Below are 22,396 nucleotides of genomic sequence, written 5' to 3'. Positions count from 1 at the left end.
GGTCAAGGCTGCAGTGAGCTGTAATCACGCCATTGCACTCCAGCCTGAGTGACAGAATGAGACTCTGTCTGAAAAATTTTAAAAAGATGAGATCTGCCAGGAAAAATATGTGAAAATAACACTTAGGAACAGTTTTCCTTTTGTCCTACTCTATCTTATTCTCCAATTCCAAAGGAATTATTTGAATATAAATAAAATTTATTTGGTGTTGTGTTCATTTTAGATTGTCTTTAATTTTTTTATTTGTAGGAAATCTCATTGGAATTGGAAGCAGCAGTGCAAGAAAAAGAAGAAATGAAGAGCAGAGTTCATAAATACATAACAGAGGTGTCACGATGGGAGAGCTTAATGGCTGCCAAGGTGAAAAATGCTATTTAGGTTGGATTTAAGACTGAGGGTTTTTCTTTTTTTAACTTTTTCATGTTGGTTTATTCTGCCTCTACAATTAGATATTGAACATTTTAAAGTAGAGATCCTGCCTACTGCCTTTTTCTATTTTTCCCATAGATTTTAGTGTGGTACCTGCACAGATAACTAATGCTTCCTAAATTAGAACAGAATGCTCTGTGTGTGTATGTGTTTATGACATGGGTGTTCCAGTAAGTGACAGTTACTAATTTAGAAACAATTTTATTATGATTAAACCAGGAAAAAGAAAATCAAGATTTGTTAGATAGATTTCAGATGCTTCATAACCGTGCTGAAGACTGGGAGGTCAAAGCCCACCAAGCGGAGGGAGAAAGCAGCTCAGTTCGACTGGAACTTCTTTCTATTGACACTGAGAGGAGACATCTTCGAGAAAGAGTGGAGCTATTAGAAAAAGAAATTCAAGAGGTAATACATTTATTTGTTTTGTAAAGATGTTATTTAGTGAAACAGAAAACATTCAAAGATACTTTATTTTTATTTTTATTTATTTATTTATTTTTTGAGACAGAGTCCCACTCGCACCCAGGCTGGAGTGCAATGGCACGATCTCGGCTCACTGCAACCTCCACCTCCTGGGTTCAAGCGATTCTTCTGTCTCAGCCTCCTGAGTAGCTGGGATTACAGGCACGCGCCACCACGCCTGGCCAATTTTTTGTATTTTTAGTAGAGACAGGGTTTCACCATGTTGGCCAGGCTGGTCTCGAACTCCTGACCTTGAATGATCCACCCCCCCCCCCCCTCAGCCTCCCAAAGTGCTGGGATTACAGGCATGAGCCACCACACCCCGGCCTCAAAGATACTTTATTGACCTGAGGTCGTAAACATTGATAAAATCAAGTTCAGTGGTAAATTTCTGTCATTCTCTTAATTTTCATACAAGCCCCATTACTTTTTTTTGTAGTAAAAGATACATACATCAAATTTCCCATTTTAACCATTTTTAAGTAGACAGTTCTATGGCATTAGTACATTCACAATGTTGTGTAACTGTCACCATTATTTGTCACCCTGCTTTCTGTCTCTGTGAATTTGATTACTCTAGGTACCTCATATAGTGGAATCACACAATATTTGTCCTTTTGTGACTGATTTCACTTAGCCTTATGGTTTACTTTACCTCAGGGTTCATCCGTATTGTGTAGCATGTGTCAGAATTTCATCCTTTTTTAAGGCTGAGTAACATTTCATTGTATGTATATACCACATTTTTGTTTAGCCATTCATCTGCCAATAGACATTTGATTTGGTTCCACCTTTTGGCTGTTGTGAATAATGCTGCTGTGAGCATGGGTATACAAATATATCTGTTCAGGTGCTTGCTTTCAGTTCTTTTGGGTATATACCCAGAAGTGGAATTACTGAATCATATGATAATTCTGTATTTAATTTTTTTGAAGAATAGCCATGTGGTTTTTCCATAGGTGCTACACCATTTTACATTTCTACCAGCAATGCATGAGAGTTCCAGTTGCTCCACATCCTCACCAATACTTGTAATTTTTTAATTTTTTGTTTTATAAGAGCCATCGTAATGGGAGTGGAGCGGTATCTTGTGCTTCTGGTTTGCATTTCCGTAATGGTTAGTGATGTTGAGCATCTTTTCATTTGTTTACTAACGATTTGTGTATCTTCTTTGGAGAAATGCTTATTCAAATCCTTTGTTCATTTTTTATAATCAGATTGTTTTAAATTGTTGTAGAAGTTCTTTATATATTCTGGAGATTAATACCTTAGTGTATATGTGGTTTGCAAATACTTTCTCCCATTGTGTGGGTTGCCTTTTCAATAGTTTTTGATGTACAGAAGTTTTCAATTTAAATGAAGTCCAATTTATTTTTTTTCTTTTGATGCCTATACTTGTGATGTCATATCCAAGAAATCATTGCTAACTCCAGTGTCATAAATCTTTTCCGCTATGTTTTCTAATAAGAGTTTTATACTTTTAGCTCATATACTCAGGTCTTTGATCCATTTTGAGTTATTTTTTACAAATGATATAAGGTAAGAGCCCACCATTATTTTTTTGCATGTAGATTTAAATAAGATTTTGTCATAAAGACAGTCTATAAAAATCTCATAATAAAAAATGTGAGTTCAGTTAAAATATAGGGACCCAGGGTTAGATTGATATACAATAGTTGGCCATTATTATCATTTTTGTTTTGTGTAGTCTTATAATTTTTATCTTTCAGGAGAAAGTATTGACTATCTGTAGCAGATAGAATTATAGTCTCTAAAAAGATATATTGAGGTACCAACCCCTAGTCTCTTATTTGGAAAAAGTGTCTTTGCAGATGGAATCAAGTTAAAATGAGGTCATAGTGGATAGGACAATGGATATTTGGACACAGGAGAGAACACCACATGAAGATGGAGGCAAAGATTAGAGTGATATGTGTAAAAGTCAAGGAATGTCAAGGACTGCCAGTAGCCATCAGAAACTAGGAGAGAGGCAAAGAACAGATTCTGCCTCAGAATCTCCAGAAGGAACCATACCTGCCAACACCTGAATTTTGGACTTCTAGCTTCCAGAATTATGAGAGAATAATTTCTATTTTTTTAGGCCACACAATTTGTGGCAGTTTGTTACAGCTGCCCTAGGAAACTAATACAGATTATGGCACCAGAAAGTGGGTTGCTGCTGCAACAAACACCTGAAAATATTAAAGTGGCTTTAGAACTGGGTAATGAGTAGAGACTGAAAGAGTTTTGAAGTGCTTGACAGAAAAAGCCCAGATTGCCTTGAAGAGATCATTGGTAGAAATACGGACATTAAAGGCAATTGTGATGAAGACTCAGAAGAAGTGAGAGCTGTAAAGAAAACTTCTGTTATTTACAGAATACATATGTTGTCATGGATGGATTTTGCCAGAAATATGAATGTTTCCTCTGGTGATGTCTCAGACAGAGTTAAGATGTTACTCGTTATAAAGTGACAGAGAACTTGGCTAAGTTATGGTCTGCTGTTGGGAGAAAAGTAGAATTTGTAAGGGATGAACTCGGATATTTAGCTGAGAAGATTTCCAAGCAAAGTGCGGAAGAGACAGCCTGGTTTCTCCTTGTTACTTGTAGTAAAATGTGAGAGGAAAGAGAGAAATGGAGGAAGGAACTAAAAAGCAAAAAAGAAACCAAGACATGAAGCCGGGCGTGGTAGCTGACACCTGTAATCCTAGTACTTTAGAAGGTCAGGGCAGGCAGATCGCTCAAGCAATTCACCTGTATTCACCAAAAAACTACACTCAGGAGTTCGAGACCAGCCTGGACAACATGGCAGAACCCCGTCTCTACAAAAAATACAAAAAAATTAACTGAACGTGGTGGCACGTGACTGTAGTCCCAGCTACTTGAGGGGCTGAGCCCAGGAGGTCAAGGCTGCAGTGAGCCGAGATCGTGGCACTGCACTCCAGCCTGGGTGACAAAGTGAGACCCTGTCTCAAAAAAACAAAAAGGAAAGAAACCAGAACTTGATGATTTTGGAAAATTCTTAGCCTATCCAGACAGCATGTTGTAGAGTGTGACTAGAAAACCTCTTGGTGAAGAGATTAGATATGTGACTCATGAATCCAATCAGTCATCTCAGCAGAATCACTGCCAGCTTTGACTGAAAGGAGCAGAAATGGGATGAAATGAAGGAAGGCTATTGGTCTTCTGGGATCCTACTAGCAGAAAACAGACCAACAGCTAGTTGGCTGCAAGTTCACCTTCAAAAAAAGGACAGAATGACTCTAAGGGTAGCTCAGAGACCAGCAAGGCCACCAAGGGCAGCTCAGAGGCTGGTGGGGCTGTGGCTACCACCACAAGCCCAGACATCACAGGTCCAGATGATGGAGCTACTGTCTGTCTCCTTGGTTTCAGAGGGCAAGGCCACTGCCCCTGTGGGACACAGGGTGGGGCCACCCTGGCTGGCTCAGAGAACAGAGCACCAGATAAACAAGGCACAAATGATTATTACTAGGTTTTGAAATCTAATGGATTCGGCCTGCTTGGTTGCAGACTTACTTTGGACTAGTAACTCCTTTATTCCTTTTATTTTCTCCCTTTTACAGTGGGACTGTCTATTGTGTGCCTATCCTGCCATTTTATTTTGGAAGCAGTTTACTTGTTTTCCAGCGTCATAGGTCTGTACATGGAGGAGAATTTTGTCCCAATGTGGTCCATATTCAGAGTCTCACCCATATGTGATTCAAATGGTGCTTAGATGAGATTTTGGGTTTAGAGTTGATACTAGAATGTTGGGATGGAGTGAATGTATTTTGTATATGGAAAGGACATGAATTTTGGGGGACCAGAGGGTAGGAGAATTGTGTCCACCAGAAAGATACGTTGAACTCCTAACCCCCAGTATCTGTCAACATGACCTTATTTGGAAACTGGGTTTTTGCAAATATGAACAAATTAAGATGAGGTTGTGCTGGATTAAGGCAGGTCTTAACCCAGAGAATGATGGGTGTCCTTCAAAGGTGAGGGAAATTTAGATACAGTATGTACAGAGAAGGCTGTATGAAGATTGAGGCAGAGATTGGAGTGGTATGTCTACAAGTCAGTGAACACCAGGCACTGGCAGCATCCACCAGATGCTAGGAGAGAGGCATGGGACAGATTCCCCCACAGAAGCTCTGGAAGGAGCCAGCCCTGCCAACACCCACATTTTGGACTTCCAGCCTCCAGAACTGTGAAAGGATAAATTTCTGTTTTTTTTTTTTAAACACCTCATTTGTGGTAGTTTGTTACAGCAGCCCTAGGGAACTAATACACTGTCTCTAAAAGTTTTTCTGTTAAGAAGAGTATAATAACTAGTTAAAGGAATGCCTTTCAACCTTCAGAAGAGTTTTTCAGCAACTATTCTCAAATAATCTTCAATTATTTTGTTCTTTATTATTGTTCGTGTTCTTATGTGGTATATGAAATTAGCTTTTATTAAAGTATAAGCCAATTTCACAATACAATACTGAAGTATTATATTTGTTTAGGTTAGCTTTTAGTAATGCACTAAAAAATCTAAATACTTTTCTGCAATTGTTGAAGTTGATTGAATCTTCACAGCACAATATTAGATTTTCAATGTAGATTCGTGGAGTTTTTTTTTAAGAGACAGAGTCTTGCACCATCGGCCAGGCTGGAGTGGAATGGCTTGACCATAGCTCACTGCAGCCTTGAACTCCTGGGCTCAGGTGATCTCCTGCCTCAGACTCCCACATAGCAAGGACTGTAGGCATGTGCCACCACACAGCTAATTTTTGTATTTTTTTGTAGACAGGTTCTCACTATGTTGCCTGGGCTGGTTTCAGATTCCTGGGTTCAAGTGATCCTCCCACCTCAACCTCCCAGAGTGTTGGGGTTGCAGACGTGAGCCACTGTACCCAGCCATTTTAATAGCCTGTTGCAATAATTTTATTTTTCAAATGCAGAATTCTTCCCAAAACCCAGAAGTAGAGTTTATATCAGTTTGTATTTATTATTCATAATTCAAATTGTGAGAAATTTCAAATGTGGATTCTTCCTAAAAAAATGTATCAGTATTTGAAACTTTTTTCATTATTTCAATTATTAAAATATTAAAAAGTTATTTACTATTATTTAAGTTAAATTTAAATTTCTTCAGGTATTTAGTTTTGAAATAAACCTCATTTTTGGAATTTAGAATTTAACTGAAGACAGTTGAGGAGTGATATGTATATATGTTACTTTTTCTTGAAATGGCATTATTATAACAAAAATAATTTATAAAGGAAAAATTTAATGCAATTTCAAAAATTCCTCATATCCACAACCCCGTGACTCAATAACTTTCTTTTTTACATCTTCCAAATATATAAATATACACATGAGGTACACAGTTACCATGATTAATAATTATACACAATTCCTTTTGTTAAGCATTAAATAGGTCATCTTTAAATAGTAGGCAGCTTCCTGAGAGTATTTTAAAATAAGCAAAAATTGACTGTCATATTTTTCTAAAGTGAGATTGTTGGCTGTACACATTCAGGTTCTTAAAATGTTTGGGTTATTTTAACTTTTTACTTGTTTCTTTTTATTTTTTCAGCACATAAATGCCCATCATGCTTATGAATCTCAGATCTCATCAATGGCAAAAGCCATGTCTCGATTAGAAGAAGAGCTGAGACATCAAGAAGATGAGAAAGCAACAGTATTAAATGACTTGTCATCTCTTAGAGAACTTTGCATTAAACTTGATTCAGGCAAAGATATTATGACCCAGCAATTGAATTCCAAAAACCTTGAGTTTGAGAGGGTAAGAAAGAGAAATTGTCTTGGCAAATTGTTTTATTGAGCCCTACTCTAATTGTTTTACTTTAGCATTCACCACACCATGCAGATATTTGTTTCCTTTTAGAGTAGTTACTTTTTTTTTTGAGATGGAGTTTTGCTCTGTCGTTCAGGGTGGAGTACAGTGGCACGATCTCGACTCACCACAACCTCCGCCTCCTGGGTTCAACCAATCCTTCTGCCTCAGCATCCCGAGTAGCAGGGATTACAGGCATTGACACACCTGGCTAATTTTTGTATTTTTAGTAGAGATGGGTTTCACTATGTTGGCCAGGCTGGTCTCAAACTCCCAACCTCGGGTGATCTGCCGGCCTCGGCCTCCCAAAGTTCTGGGATTATAGGTGTGAGCCACTGTGCCCGGCCTACAGTAGTTACTTTTGACTACAGGATTTTGACAACCAGATTTGACTGCTTGATTCTTTGCAAGATTTCTCAGGCAAACGTAGTGATGAAAGTGGGTGCTGTTTTGGAATAGATGGCTATTTAGGAAATTATGAATTTTCTGATTATAAATTAGGAGCATATCCTACTACATTCTTTCTCTGTTTAAAAGTAAGACTTGAGGCCAGGTACGATGGCTTATACCTGTAATCCCAACACTTTGGGAAGCCAAGTCAGGCAGATTGCTTGAGCTCTGGAGTTTGAAACCAGTCTGGGTAGCATGGCAAAATCCCGTCTCTACAAAAAATACAAAGAATTAGTCAGGCATGTGGCATGTGCCTGTAGTCCCAGCTACTTGGGAGGCTGAGGCAGGGAAGGTTCACCTGAGCCCAGGATGTTGAGGCTGCCGTAAGCAGAGATTGTGCCACTGCACTCCAGTTTGGGCAACAGAGTGAGACCCTGTCTCAAAAAAAAAAAAAAAAAAAAGTAAGACTTGAATGAAGGATTGAACGGTTCAGTGCTTCCAAAATAGAATATTTTTCCCGATAAAAATCTCAAGGTGTTTAAATCTTAATTAAACAAGTCTATTTAGCTAGAATTTGCCATTCCCAAACAGAGGCATTACTTTAAATAACCTAGTGTTTGTTTTCAAACATGGTTGTTTTCAATTTTCACTCATCTAGTAGTATCCTTATTTTCAAGTACTGAGAAGCTACAATACTGACTTGATTATGTAGTCAGAGTAAGCATATTCAACCAGAAGGATCTCATTGCCCTTATGATTTTATCTTAATGACCCTCTCTTGACAAGGTACCATGACTGAAAACTGAGGATTGGAGTAGATCCTATAGCCAAATAAGCCCATAGTAAAAATAACAAAGATTATTTTGAAAATAAAGTGTCTTTCTTATACTTAAAGAAATGGTTCATAATCTTTAACCAATACCCAAAATGAAACAAGTGATGGATGACTAGTTCCACAGAGCTATATTGTCATATACATAATTTTTTCAGAGTAAGTTTAAATTGTACTGAAGTAATCTTACTTTGTTTTTCATGTAGGTTGTAGTGGAATTAGAAAATGTAAAGTCAGAATCAGACCTATTGAAAAAACAACTGTCAAATGAGAGACATACAGTTAAAAACCTCGAATCATTGTTGGCTACAAACAGAGATAAAGAATTTCATTCTCACTTAACCTCCCATGAGAAGGATACAGAAATCCAGCTACTTAAGGAGAAGTTAACCCTTTCTGAAAGCAAATTGTAAGTGTCTTAAGTCAATTTATGCAAAGACAATTGCTTGCGAAGGATAATTTTTTAATTTTTTTGAAGTGGAGGAAAGGATGAGAGTATGAAGGATAGGCCAAGTGCAGTGGCTCACACCTGTAATCCCAGCACTTTGGGAGGCCAAGGCGGGTGGATTGCCTGTACTCAGGAGTTTGAGACCAGCCCAGGCAACATGGTGAAACCCCATCTCTACTAAAAATACAAAAAAAAAAAAATTAGCCAGGTGTGGTGGTGCACACCTGTAGTCCCAGCTACTCAGGAGGCTGAGGTGCGAGAATCACTTGAACCCAGGAGGTAGAGGTTGCAGTGAGCCGAGATTGCACCACTGCACTCCAGCCTGGGCGACAGAGCGAGACTCTGTCTCAAACAAACAAACAAAAAGCATATGAAGGGTGTACAAAACCAAAATATTTGGCTTATATGTCTGCTGCTTTTGGAAATTTAGGAGACTTGCTCGGGAGAAACATCGTGTTGGGAGGTGCAGACCTGTATATCTTCACTACAGAAGTGGTACTGTGGCAGAGTAATGAGAAGAGAAAACGTTAGGAAAGTACCTACATTTGAGGAATGGACAGAGGAGTCGGTGAAGAGAGAGCGTTCTCAGGAGAAGAAGAGAAGAAGAGGTGGCTGTGTTTTATGCTGTAGATTAGGAAAAAGGACTCTAAAAAGGCTATGAGATTTGACCCACATTACGTGTATTGATTACTTTGGGAGAGATTGATGATGTCATACTTTTACAATAGAAGGATTTAGACATATTTGTAGGCAGAGGGAAGGAAACCCAGAGTAGAGTAGGCATGGAAGAATGAGCTTTTGAAAGGTATTAAAAATACTAATATTTCTCTTTCCAAGGCAAGCGTCAAGAAAGAGCCAATGACGACACTTTACATCTTGATATTACAGTTTATGTCCCATTCAAATTTGCATTCCTATCATTGCTTTAGTGCTTAGTATGTAATAGATGTTCAGTAAATGTTTCCTAAATAAATGAATGAAAAAGAAAATGTGATAAAAGCCCTACAAGTTTAGAGAATTCTTGTTGAAAGGTCTTGATCTTCTCTTTATTAATTTAAAAAACCACAGCACTTGACTTTACAAAACAGAACATTTATTTCTGGATTTTTAAATTTGTTTTTAAGAACTAGTCAAAGCCGGGAAAACACCATGCTTCGATCTAAAGTGGCACAGTTACAAACAGATTATGATGCCCTGAAAAGGCAGATCTCAACTGAAAGATATGAACGGTAAGACAAATTTTTTAAACATTTGACAGTGTTTTTATGTGTTCTCTATTGTACTTCAGAAAGTATTTAATATGGCTTACAAATAGCAAACTTTTTAAAAAGCTAATACATAAAGTACATTTCTTTGGCAATTCTTCCTTTTAAAAAAGGCAACAAGTACTGGGGATGATAACAGCTCTACGGTAACTAAAATAGCAAGTATTACATAGCGGATGCTTTATAAATATTTATTGAATAAAATTGTTTAATCTGAAAAATAAGGTAAAATAGCAAGTGTTGTATAAATATTTCCTATAGCATTCTGTAGGGCAAAATTAGAGCCCACAGTTATTTCAAAGAGAGTAGAGAAGGAACAACAATCCCTACAAGAGCTCCGAAATGTATGGTTCAAGTAGGATGTTCCACATACAAATCATAATAAAGATAATGATATTGAAGATAGTAACAGCAGTTAACAGATGTGGGCCAGACACTATATAAGTGTCTGATTAATCCCACCAACAATCTATTATTATGCCTACATAAAGGAAACTGAGATCATATAAATAGTAAATGGTAGGACCAAAAGTAAAACCAAACAGGTTTTAATTCTAAAACCTGTACCCTTAACCTCTCCAATGTATTCCCTACAGCTTAGTAATTTTCATATTCACTCATATTTTGGTTCATTTGCTTTATGTTGAAAAATTTAATTCCCAAGTGTTACAAACCTGGAAAGAGACCTGCTTTAAATCAAAGTCTAACTTGCAAATCAATTGCCAAGTTACTTTTCTTCCATTACTCTTTCCTACTATGTTAACACCATAGACGTCTGCATTCCTGAGATTTCATTCTCAAATAGTGGCCAAATTGCTTGTTAGATCAGTTTTTGAGTTATTCTTACCTATTTACATCAGAACTTTATGGTGATTTGCTATTTGAAGTATGGAGACAATGTGCTATGAAATCAATATTTATGATTTCATAAAGGACTTGTGCAATCCCAGCACTTCGGGAGGCCAAGGCAGGTGGATTTACTTGAGCCCACGAATTTGAAATCAGCGTGAGCAACATGGCAAAACACCGTCTCTACAAAAAAATTTTTGAAAATTAGCTGGGGCATGATGATGGGTGCCTGTAGTCCCAGCTACTCAGGAAGCTGAAGTGGGAGGATTGATTGAGCTCAGGAGGTTGAGGCTGCAATGAGCTGTCATCGTGCCACTGCCCTCCAGCTTGGGTAACAGTGAGACCCTGTCTCAAAAAACAAACAAACCAACAAAAAATTAAGCCTTAGGTAGCAGCAGAGACATGAAAGCAGGATTGATAATTTCTTGTAATTTAGAAGATCTAGTTTCTGAATGTACTAAACTGTACATATATAATGATTTCCATTTCTTAGTGATAACTTAAATTCTCTGCAAATCAGAAGTCCTAAACCAAGCTCACTATCGCCCAGGATTATAGACCTCCCCACAGTTCCTCCCCTTTTTCTTTGCCTCTAGGCCTCAATGAAACCTTGAGCCTCATGACCATGTCTTTCGTGCTCTTTACTATCCACCTATATCATACATTCTCATGGGTGCAATATTACCTCCCGTCCTCCAAGTGAAGAAATTGTTTCTTGGGGGTAGGGGATAGAGGTAGCAAAAAAAATTTTAGGTAGTATAAGTTAGTAGAATGGTTTATGTGCCTCCAAAGGGCCACAGGACATAAGCAGTGTATTAAAATTTCATGGGGTGGAGGGATAATCTGGGGAGGAAAAAGTCTAGAAAAGTTCCTTTGGGAGAGTAGTAATGAAGACATCTTGAGAAGCACCGAACTAATTAGAAATCTCAGACACTGAAGAGCTCAAGGCAGAAAGAGTCTAGTCCAGAGACTATAAATAGCCCACAAAGGAGATGGCAACATAATCCCCATTCTTGGTGGGGACAGACCCAGACACAGGGAAGGCAAGCATAATAGAGAAAATAGATTCTTTCCAATCTGACTTTTGGGAATTTTGAGGCAGGAAGATGGGAGAGGGCTAGCTATATGTGCAAGATGATATGGTAGGCCTGGCATGGTGGTTCATGCCTGTAATCCCAGCACTTTGGGAGGCTGAGGCAGGAGGATCACTTGAGGCCAGGAGTTCAAGACCAGCCTAAGCAACATAGTGTGACCCATATCTCTAAAAACATTTTAAAAATTAGCTGGACATGAAGGTGCGCACCTATAGTCCCAGCTCCTCAGGAGGCTGAGGCAGGAGGATCGCTTGAGGCCAGGAGTTCAAGCCCAGCCTGGGCAACATAGTGTGACCCCTATCTCTATAAACATTTTTTAAATTAGCTGGGCATGAAGGTGTGCACCTGTAGTCCCAACTCCTCAGGAGGATGAGGTGGGAGGATCACTTGAGCCTAGGAGTTTGAGGTATAATTGTGCCACTGTGCTTGAGTCTGGGCAACAGAGCAAATGCCTGTCACAAAAAAAAAAAAACAAGAGAAGAACGAGTAAACCTAGTTATGGGGAACATCAAAGTATAGGCAGGAGAAAAGGATCCAGTAACACAGCTGAGGAAAGATCATCTAGGTAGACAGAGAACCAGGAAATGTAGTGTCATGAAAGCCAAGGGTGGTTACCAGAACCAAATCCCACAGAAGGGCCTAGCATGTAAGCATTTAATTTTTAAGAACACATTAAACAGGTTTGTTATAATTTTTTAAGTATAAAGAAGAAAATTTATCTGTAAGTTCTGCCCTCCATAGTCACCATTAGCCTTTTTGAGTTTAACATCTCGTCATCTGGTGTTTGTGTGTGTCTGTGTGTTCAGTTGGTATCCTATTTATTTTCACTATATATAATATGTATTATAATTAATATATAATATAATATACTAATCTATATTATATATAATATATGATACATATAATACATAACATATATAATATACTAATATATATTATATAATACATAAATATATAAAATATATCTCATATAATATATAAGTAGATAAAAGATTTCAATTAAAATATGTACTATGAGATTGTGCAAAGCAATTATATAATATATTATAAAATATATAGTATATTATATATTTTATATTGTATTATATATTTTATAATGTATTTACATATGTATTATATATTATCTTATATATTATATGTAATTAGTATATTAGTGTTATAGTATATGGTATAGTATATAGTATATTAGTATATATATAATTAGTGTAACTAGTATATTAGTATTACTATTAAATTTAAATCCTATGTCTTTGTATGATTTTTAAGTAGTGGATAAAAGATTTCAATTTAAAGAATATGTACTATAAGAGATTGTTCAAAGCCATTATGTTGTAACCATGTCAGAATAGCAGGCTGTCTTTAAAATAATACCTTAGAAGCAAAATGCTCCTCACTATACATATAATACTTAATTTTTTAATTGAAATCTTTTATCCACTACTTAAAAATTGTATAAAAACATAGGATTTAAATTTAATAGTAATACTAATTAAATAATTTATTACAAATTTGCTAATAACTATTATATTTGTATACTACTTTTTTATTTTTCCTGGTGCTTGCATATATCTCTCTCTTGTTTGATCTTTACTAATAGAGAACGAGCAATCCAAGAGATGCGTCGACATGGTCTTCCTACACCACCCCTTAGTTCCACTCTGAGGTCTCCTTCACATTCTCCTGAACGTATAAATGCGTAATTATCAGAAAGGTATGTATGTAACACCAAGGACAGGCAAAACTAATCTGTGGTTGTGAAAATTCAGCAAGTTGTTTTCTTCATCGGGAGAGGGGAGATTTCCTGGGAAGGCATCCAGGGGAACTTCCTGGAGTAATGGAAAAGTTCTGTATCTAGGTCATAGTAGTTATGTGGGTATATACAATTGTAAAAATTCATAAAACTGACCATTTACAGTGTGTGCTTTTTTTTTGAAGAGATAGGGTCTCGGCCAGACACAGTGGTCCACACCTGTTATCCCAGCACTTTGGGGAGGCTGAGGCTGGAGGATCACCTGAGGCTAGGAGTTTGAGACAAGCCTGGGTAACCTAGTGAGATCCCCATCTCTACTAAAAATATGAAACTTAGCCAGGCATGGTGACACACGCCTGGCATGACACACGCCAGCTACCAGCTGCTGGGGGGCTGGGAGAGGATACTGAGGCAGGAGGATGGCTTGAACTCAGAAGGCTGAGGCTGCGGTGAACTATGCTTGCACCATTACAGTCCAGTCTGCATGACAAAGCAAGCCGCTATCTCCAAAAAAGAAAAAGAAAAAAGAAAAAAGACAGGGTTCTCAGTATCTTGCCTGGGCTGGCCTCAAACTCCCAGGCTCAAGCAGTCCTCGCACCTCAGCCTCTTGAGTAGCTGGGACTACAGGCTGGCCCATGCATTTTATCATATGTAAATTATACCCGAATTTAAAAAGAGAAGACATCTACAGCATAACGTTAAATGACAATATGAGCTATCACAGGGTATTCTTTGATGAAGGGCTAAATTCAAGCTACAAATAATAGGTAGTAAAAATGTAGACAAAGCATAGAAACAGGAGTACACATGGCACAGTAGTCCCAACCTGGCAGGAAGGGCAGGCTGTGGGGGAATAATGAGGAAGAAAGGTTTGGAAGTTAGAGTAGAATATATAGAGTATTATATTGAATGTGAAGCTAAATTAGAGATTGTAGACTTTATTCTGTAAGTCAAGGGAAACCATGAAGGTCCGTCCTCTATGTATAGGATGGGTACAAGGGAAGGGTCAAGATGAAAGAACTGTTTCTGGTAGATTAATTTCACACCTGTCTTTCAACCATATTGGAAAGGATAGGAACTAGAGGTAGAGAGTCCAGTAAGTGGTATGAAATAAGCAGTATAATAGTTCAGGATTAGTATAATAATATTGAAAACTAGGACTGAATTTTTAAAGTAAACTATGATATATATACAGAAAGGTACCATATCATAGATACATAGTTCAATGAAGTTTTTCAGTGAACAAATTGAACACATCCAGGTAACCTGCATGAAAATCGAAAAAACAACAGGCCAGGCACGGTGGCTCACACCTCTGTAATCCCAGCACTTTGGGAGGCTGAGGTGGGTGGATCACTTGAGGTCAGGAGTTCAAGACCAGCCTGGCCAACATGGTGAAACCCTGTCTCTCCTAAAAATAGAAAAATTAGCTGGGCATGGTGGCACACGCCTGTAGTCCCAGCTCCTCGGGATGCTGAGGCAGGAAAATTGCTTGAACCTAGGAGGCAGAGGTGGCAGTGAGCCCAGATCGCGCCACTGCACTCCAGCTTGGGTGACAAAGTGAGACTCCATTCAAAAAAATAAAATATAAAGCCTGGCACAGGAGACTGAGGTCGGAAGACTGCCTGAGCCCAGTTCCAATCCAGCCTGGACAACAAAGCAAAACCCCATCTCAAAAAAAACGAAATAAAACAAAACAAACCTCTCTTGGGCGTCAGTCATAAGCCCTGGTCTAAAAGTAACTGTCCTATTAAAAGTGTAGATTTCTCTTTGCTTACTTTTAGACATTTTATAAATGAAATCATGTTCCTGGCCTCTTTTTCTCAGCAGTACGTATTGTTGTGTGTACTTGTAGATTGTTCAGTCTTGTTGCTGTGTATGGAATGCCATTATGGAAACTTACTACAATCCAATTACTCCTCCTCCTCTTGATAATCATTTGGTAGTTTCCAGTTTGGGCTATTACAGATAGTGCTATGATTATACTTAGAAGTGAAATGGATGGATCACTGGATATATGTATGTTCAAGCTCTAGTAGATATGGCAAAACTGTTTTCCAAAGTAGTTGTAAAGTGCTAGGATGCATTTGACTGAGGAAGGATCAAAGGGATGTGCTGATTCACTAGAGATGGGAATGAATGGGAAAGAAACGTGAGTCAGACCTAGGCTTTGACAGGTAGTGACTGTGAAAATGCATACTCATTGACAGAAATAGTTACGCCAGTCTTGTTTAAACTGATACATTTCTTTGCCTCTTTTAATAGAAATATATAGAAGATAATTAAACATTTCCTCTGACTCAGAATCCTCATTGTGAACATTAGTTATGTGCTGTTCTTTAACATACTGATGCCCTCATGTTTGTAGAGCCTACGTTTAAATGATTCCTGATTGCTCTGCTTTTGCTTTTGTGTTTGATTAAGGCATTTATTTTTCTCTTTCACTTTGAGGACCACTTCTCAGTGTTCACTGTAGTCACTGTGTCCTTCTTGAATTGCTGTGTTATTTTCATGTGATCAGATGGTGGTTCACCTTCTTGTTACAAAGCCTTGTAAGAGTGTGACACAGACATTTTCTCATGTTTGATTCACAGCTGCAGTTTAGATCAGGGGTTGGTTGGTAAACTAGGATCTGCAAGCCAAATCCATACCACTGCCTATTTGTGTAAATTAAGCTTTATTGGAGCACAACCACACCCATTTGTTAACAGATTGTCTAAGACTGCTTTACTGCAGTGGCTGAGTTGAGTAGTTTTGACAGACCCCATGGCCCACAAATCTAAAATATGTACTTCTGTCTCTTCACATCATGTAGCTCTGGAAAAACTCAACTGTAGACCTATAAGAAAATAAAAGTGAAAGGCAAATAATTCCTTGGTTTTTTGAAAATAAGCTTGACTTTGTAGAGTCCCTGAAAGAGTATTGGGGACTCTCAGGGATCCCCAGACTGCACTTTAAGAACTACTGATGTGGAACGTAGATTCCTGCAATCCCTATAACCGTGATGAATTAGACATTGCATTTTTGTTTTGTTTTTTGAGCCAGGGTCTCACTCTGCCACTGGAAGAATGTGGCATGATCATAGCTCACTGAAACCTCAAACTTCTGGGGTCAAGTAATCCTCCTGCCTCAGCCTCGGGAGTAGCTGGGACTACAGGCACCACACCCATCACCACTATCTAATTCTAAGACTTTTTTTATCTCCCCAAACAGAAATTCTGTACCCATTAAACAATCACTCTCCAATCCCCTGACCTCACCTTCCCAGCTCCTAGTAACTTCAAATCTACTTTTCTGGTCTCTATGAATTTGCCTATTTTACATTTTCATATAAGTGAAATCATACATTTGTTCTTTTGTATCTGGCTTATTTCACTTAGAATTAATATTTTCCAGGTTCATCCGTATGTCAGATATACCACATTTTAAAAATCCTTCCATCAGTTAAAGACACCTGGGGTTGTTTCTACCATATGGTTATTGTGCATAATGCTGCTGTGAGCATTGGTGTATAAGTATCTGTTTTAGTCCTTGTTTTCAAATCTTTTGGTATATGCCTAAGACTAGAATTGCTGGGTCAGATGGCAATTCTGTTAAAACTTTTTGAGGGACTGCCGAACTGTTTTCCACATGCTGCACCCTTTTATATTTCCACCAACAATGCATGAGGGTTCCTGTTCTCCACATCATCAGCAACACTTGTTATTTTCCATTTTTAAAAATTTCAATGATTCTAGTACATGCGGATTAGAAAACTTATAACCATTAACAAACTCATAATTTATAACTTTGTAATAATTTGCAATTAATTTTTGAGGTATATTGAGATTGTTATTTACTAATCCATTTCCACTCATATTTTCTAAATATTGTCACCAAAACTAATTTTAAGAGATTTCCCCAAGCACTCAGAAATGAATTGCTCAAGGAAAAAAAAAATGAATTGCTCAACTATAAAATGCCATCTCAGATTAGTGTCTCTCTAATAGTTAAAATATATAATCCAACTTTTATTCTTTCTTTTTTGACTATCATATCTAATGCATGCTATTTGAGTAGGAAAAACCAACAAAAGTGTTTTTCCGATTCTCGTACACCACTCAGCACACCACTTCAGACACCGTATTCTCCAGCAGACACCAACTGATCTCAGTTTCAGCATTTAACTCAATTCTGACATTATCTGCCTGGAGATAGTGTCAGATCCCACAGATTAAGAGCTCAGTCCCACAAATCCCTTCCCCTTGACTTCAGATGCCAATCGCAAGTCCCAGGTTGTGATCTGTGCTTCTGACTGATGAGGTTTCCACAACCCCCTCATCACCTTCTATTAATTTGCTAGAGCAGCTCACAGAACTCAGGGAAACATTTTACATTTACCTGCTTATTGAAAAGGCTATTACAAAGGATACAGATTAACAGGCAAATGGAAGGGATGCATAGGGCAAATTATTAGGAAAGCAGCGCAAAGCTTCTGTGCCTTCTCATAGAGCACCACCCTCTAAGCATCACCAAGTGTTTAGCTATCTGAAAGGTTCCTGAACCCAGTTTTTGGAGGTTTTATGCAAGTATCACTAAGTAGGCATGATTGATTAAATCATTAGCCATTGGTGATAAACTCAACCTTCAGCCCTTCTCCTCTTTTTGGAGGTTGAGGTGTGGGGTCAGTGGCCCAATTCTCTAATCATGCTTTGGGCTTTGTGGTGATCAGCTCCTGTCCTGAAGCTGTCTAGGGGCCCCTAGCCACCAGTCATCTCATTTGCTTGCAAAAGACACAGTTATCACTGTGGAGATTACAAGGAACTGTGGACCAAGAACCAGGGGCAGAGACCCAATATATACAGTCATGCATTGCTTAACAACAAGGGATATGTTCTGAGAAATTTGTTTTAGGTGTTTTCATTGTGCAAATGTCATAGAATGTATGTACTTACACAAACCTAGACGGTATATAGCCAACTGCATACCCAGGCTATATCGTATAGCCTCTTGCTCCTAGGCGATAAATCTGTACAGCATGTTACTGTACTGAATACTGTAGGCAGTTGTAACATGGTGGTATGTGTGCATCTAAACACAGAAAACGTACAGTAAAAATACAGTTTAAAAGATAACCAATGGTATACCTATATAGGGGACTTACCACAGATGGAGCTTGCAGGACTGGAAGTTGCTCTGGGTCAGTCAGTGAGTGAGTGGTGAGTGAATGTGAAGGCCTGGGACATTCCTGTTTACTGTTATAGACTTTATAAACACTGTATACTTAGCTATACTAAATTTATTGTTTTAATTTTCTCCAATAATAAATTAAACTTAGCTTACTATAACTTTTTTCCTTTATAAACTTTTTAATTTTTTTTAACTTTTTGACCCTTTTATAGTGACACTTAGCTTAAAACACAGATTTCATAGCTGTACAGAAATGTTTTTTCTTTATTTTCTTATTATATAAGCTTTTTTCTATTTATGAAATTAATCTTTTGTTTTACTTTTTAACGATTTTTGCTAAAAGCAATGACACAAACACACACATTATCTTGGGCCCGCATAGAGTCAGGATCATCAGTATCACTGTCTCCTTCCTGTACATGGCGCCCCACTGAAAGGTGTTCAAGGAAAATAATGTTTCCAGAGCTGCCCTCCCCTGTGATAACAGTGCCTTCTCCTGGAATACTACCTGAAGGACCTGCCTGAGGCTGTTTTATAGTTCACTTTTATTTTTTAATGAGTAAGAGTACACTCTAAAATAATGATTAAAAGCATAACATACTAAATACTAAGCAATAGGAAATTTTCAGTTCTGTTATAATCTTTTGGGACCACAGTCTTTTATGAAGTCTGTCATTGACCAAAATATCATTATGGAACATATGACCATATTTCTGTGTGTTTTTTTTTGTTTTGTTTTAAGAGACAAGGTCTCACGGTCTCGCTCTGTTGCCCAGACTGAAGTGGTGCAGTGTGCCATCAGAGATCACTGTAGCCTTGAACTCCTGGGCTCGAGCAGTTTCCCACCTTGGCCTCCTGAGTAGCTGGGACTACAGGTGTGTGCCACCACACCCAGCTAATTTTTGTATTTGTTTTAATAGATATTGGGTCTCACTATGTTGTCCAGACTTGTCCTGAACTCCTGGGTTCAAGCGATCCTCCTGCCTCAGCCTCCCAAAGTGCTGGGATTACAGGCATGAGCCACTGCACCCAGTTTGTATTTCTTATTATAATGCAGTATCACACAGACTCACGGAGGAAACATAAAATACAGAGACATATAAATAAAGAAACAGAAATCACTTTTTTAAACAAAAGTATAAGCCAGGCAGGGTAGCTCACACCTGTAATCCCAGCATTTTGGTAGGCCAAAGTGAGCAGATCACTTGAGCTCAGGAGTTTGAGACTAGCCTAAACAACATAGTAAGACCTTGTCTCTACTAAATACCAAAAAAAGAAGCCAAGTATGGTGATGTGCACCTGTTGTTCCTGCTACTCTGGAGGCTGAGGCAGAAGGATCACTTGAGCATGGAAGATCAAGACTGCAGTGAGCTATGATCATGCCACTGCACTCCAGCCTGGGCAACACAGCAAGACCCTGTCTCTAAATAAATAAATTAAATAAAGTACAATGAATAAAACAGTACTTGAATTTTAAGAAGTAGAACAGTACTTCTTAAATATAACTGGATTTGGGTCACAGAGTTTTATTAGATTCTATAATTTCATTTAAAACATTACTGAATTTCAGTTTTTTATGAATATGTTGAATAACTTCATCATTTTTCTCTTAACCCACTTTTCAATTTCCTGCCTTTCAGAATAATGGTTTTCAATGAGTTCCTATGTGGATTTTTAGAAGAACAGAACAGTAATGAAATATTTGAAGTATTTGTTGCTGAAAATCATGAACATGGACACAAATTCTACCTCTGTCAACTTTTATTTAAATCAGTGAATATGTTAAAGTTTGGTTTAAAAGAACTATATCTATATGTATATTTTCATATATATGACAGAACAAGAATATATATTAATAGTGCCTAATGTTATATCTATGTTTTTATTATTCATGAATTAAATTACTAAAAGTATGTTTATACTGTGAATTAATATAATGTATTCACATTATTCTTTAATAATCTGTTTCTTGATAACCCATGATATATGTATGTAAATATTCTTACAGTACTTGTTTTTAGTTTTCATGCCTATGTTTAGCCCATATCTTAATGTATTCACAAAGAATGATCAACTTTGATGCTATGCTGTCATGCTTAACTTTTTCTTACAATTATTTCATAGATTTACTGTCTGTTGTCAAGGGGAATATATTCAGGTCCGGTCTTCTTATAATAGCAGAGGTCTTGGTAAAATAATGATTACCATATATAATGTGTTATTGCCATCTAGAAGAACTATGATGAGAAAGAAACATTGATACATTATGTAAAATATTATTTTAACTATCATCACATGGACTCTCTGTGTAACACAGATTCTATCAAGAGCAAACTAAAAGCTATATACAGAGTTTTGTGTAAAACAATAGAACGGAAATTTGGGGCATTTTTCTAGGAAATAAAATTCCTCAGTGTATTAATCTAAGGTTTCAAAGTATAAAAGTATATGGGTAGGCCGGGTGCGGTGGCTCACACCTGTAATTTGGGAGGCCAAGGTGGGTAGATTACCTGAGGTCAGGAGTTTGAGACCAGCCTGGGCAACATGGTGAAACCCGTCTCTACTAAAAATACAAAAATTAGCCAGGCTTTATGGCGGGCGCCTGTGATCCCAGCTTCTTGGGAGACTGAGGCAGGAGAATTGCTTGAACCCGGGAGGTGGAGGTTGCAGTGAGCCAAGATTGCACCATTGCACTCCAGTCTAGGGGACGGAGTAAGATTCTGTCTCAGAAAGAAAAAAAAAAAAAGTACATGGGGCGAATACAGTAAAACATTTTGTTAAATTCTAATATACATTCAGTGATACCACTCTTTTTCTTCTAAACCTGTGTGTTATAATTTACCAGTTCCCCAAAATGGCATTTTAACGCCAAACTGTGGCATATACGTGGAAAATAGCTTTTTATAATTAATTTTCAAAGTTGTAATTTTAAAGAATTTGGGTGTATACCTATGTTAATGAAACAACAGAAGTACAAAAAAGAATGTCAGATACAAAAATGAATCGTGAAGAAAATGTTCTTAATATATTTCATTATGATTGAAAAACATAAAAACTAACATAGGAAAGTGAAAGATCTGTTACTTATGATATATTTTGTTTCCTCTTGTGGTTTAATAAAGAGTGTGTGTGTGTGTGTGTGTGTGTGTGTGTGTGTGTACCTGGGGGTGGGCAGTGCTCTTTTTCTAAAACTAATATACCGTATATATCTGAATTATGACCTTTTTAGTGTGTATTAGGATGTGGGCTGGTTTGCTTTTCTACCGCCTTTGTAATTTTATGTATCCCATCTCCTTTGTGTGAATTCATATATTATAGCAAAATACAAGAGACGTGGGACTGTTTGCAATACCATATGGAAATCTTTTAATAAATATATGTAAATAAAATAAAAAATATTTGTCCCCACCTTTTCCCCAAAAACAACAGCAAGACATTTTTGTTAGATATTTTATTTTTAATGTTTTCTATAATTTAAAAATGTATAGTCTGCCAAATTGTTGTTTTCATAACCATGATATTTTTTTGAAAAACAGTTTTATCTTAAAATACTGAATGTTCTGACTTTTTATAGATGTTTTTAATTTTGTTTTAAATAATTTTAAATTATGGAGCTTGACCTAGATTTGCCAATAAACTTTCTAGTCAATTTATTTTCTCTTTCTTACAAATAAGGTTTTTATAATTTTATATTAGCGATATTCTTAATTCTAAAATTAAATAAAATTTATTCAAATCAAACTTTATCATGGGCAAATCCCTGAACGTAGGTGCCAGGCACCTTTCTTAACTGACTTTTATTTCCATTTAGTTCAAGATAATAAGAAATGAAGTCAAAGTTTATTTTCGTTATCCGTCCACAA

The 22,396-nt window shown here is 37.3% G+C and overlaps 1 protein-coding gene across 2 annotated transcripts in view; it reads left to right on the top strand.

Annotated features, from left to right (window-relative positions):
- Window positions 1-22,184, top strand: part of CEP135 (centrosomal protein 135) — an 81,977-nt gene extending 59,793 nt beyond the window's left edge. For both annotated transcript variants that reach the window (XM_023192188.2, XM_023192187.2), the window contains exons 20-26: window positions 250-360; window positions 649-834; window positions 6,476-6,685; window positions 8,165-8,367; window positions 9,531-9,635; window positions 13,212-13,325; window positions 20,174-22,184. In XM_023192188.2, the coding sequence (XP_023047956.1) occupies window positions 250-360; window positions 649-834; window positions 6,476-6,685; window positions 8,165-8,367; window positions 9,531-9,635; window positions 13,212-13,314 (918 nt within the window). In that variant the 3' untranslated portion in view covers window positions 13,315-13,325; window positions 20,174-22,184. The remainder of the gene's footprint in view (window positions 1-249; window positions 361-648; window positions 835-6,475; window positions 6,686-8,164; window positions 8,368-9,530; window positions 9,636-13,211; window positions 13,326-20,173) is intronic.
- Window positions 22,185-22,396: the final 212 nt, after the last annotated feature.

Source organism: Piliocolobus tephrosceles, chromosome 3 (assembly GCF_002776525.5).
Source record: "Piliocolobus tephrosceles isolate RC106 chromosome 3, ASM277652v3, whole genome shotgun sequence".
Classification (NCBI taxonomy): Eukaryota; Metazoa; Chordata; class Mammalia; order Primates; family Cercopithecidae; genus Piliocolobus; species Piliocolobus tephrosceles.
The sequence above is the reverse complement of the archived record's forward strand: the minus strand, read 5'-3'. Positions and strand labels throughout refer to the sequence as shown.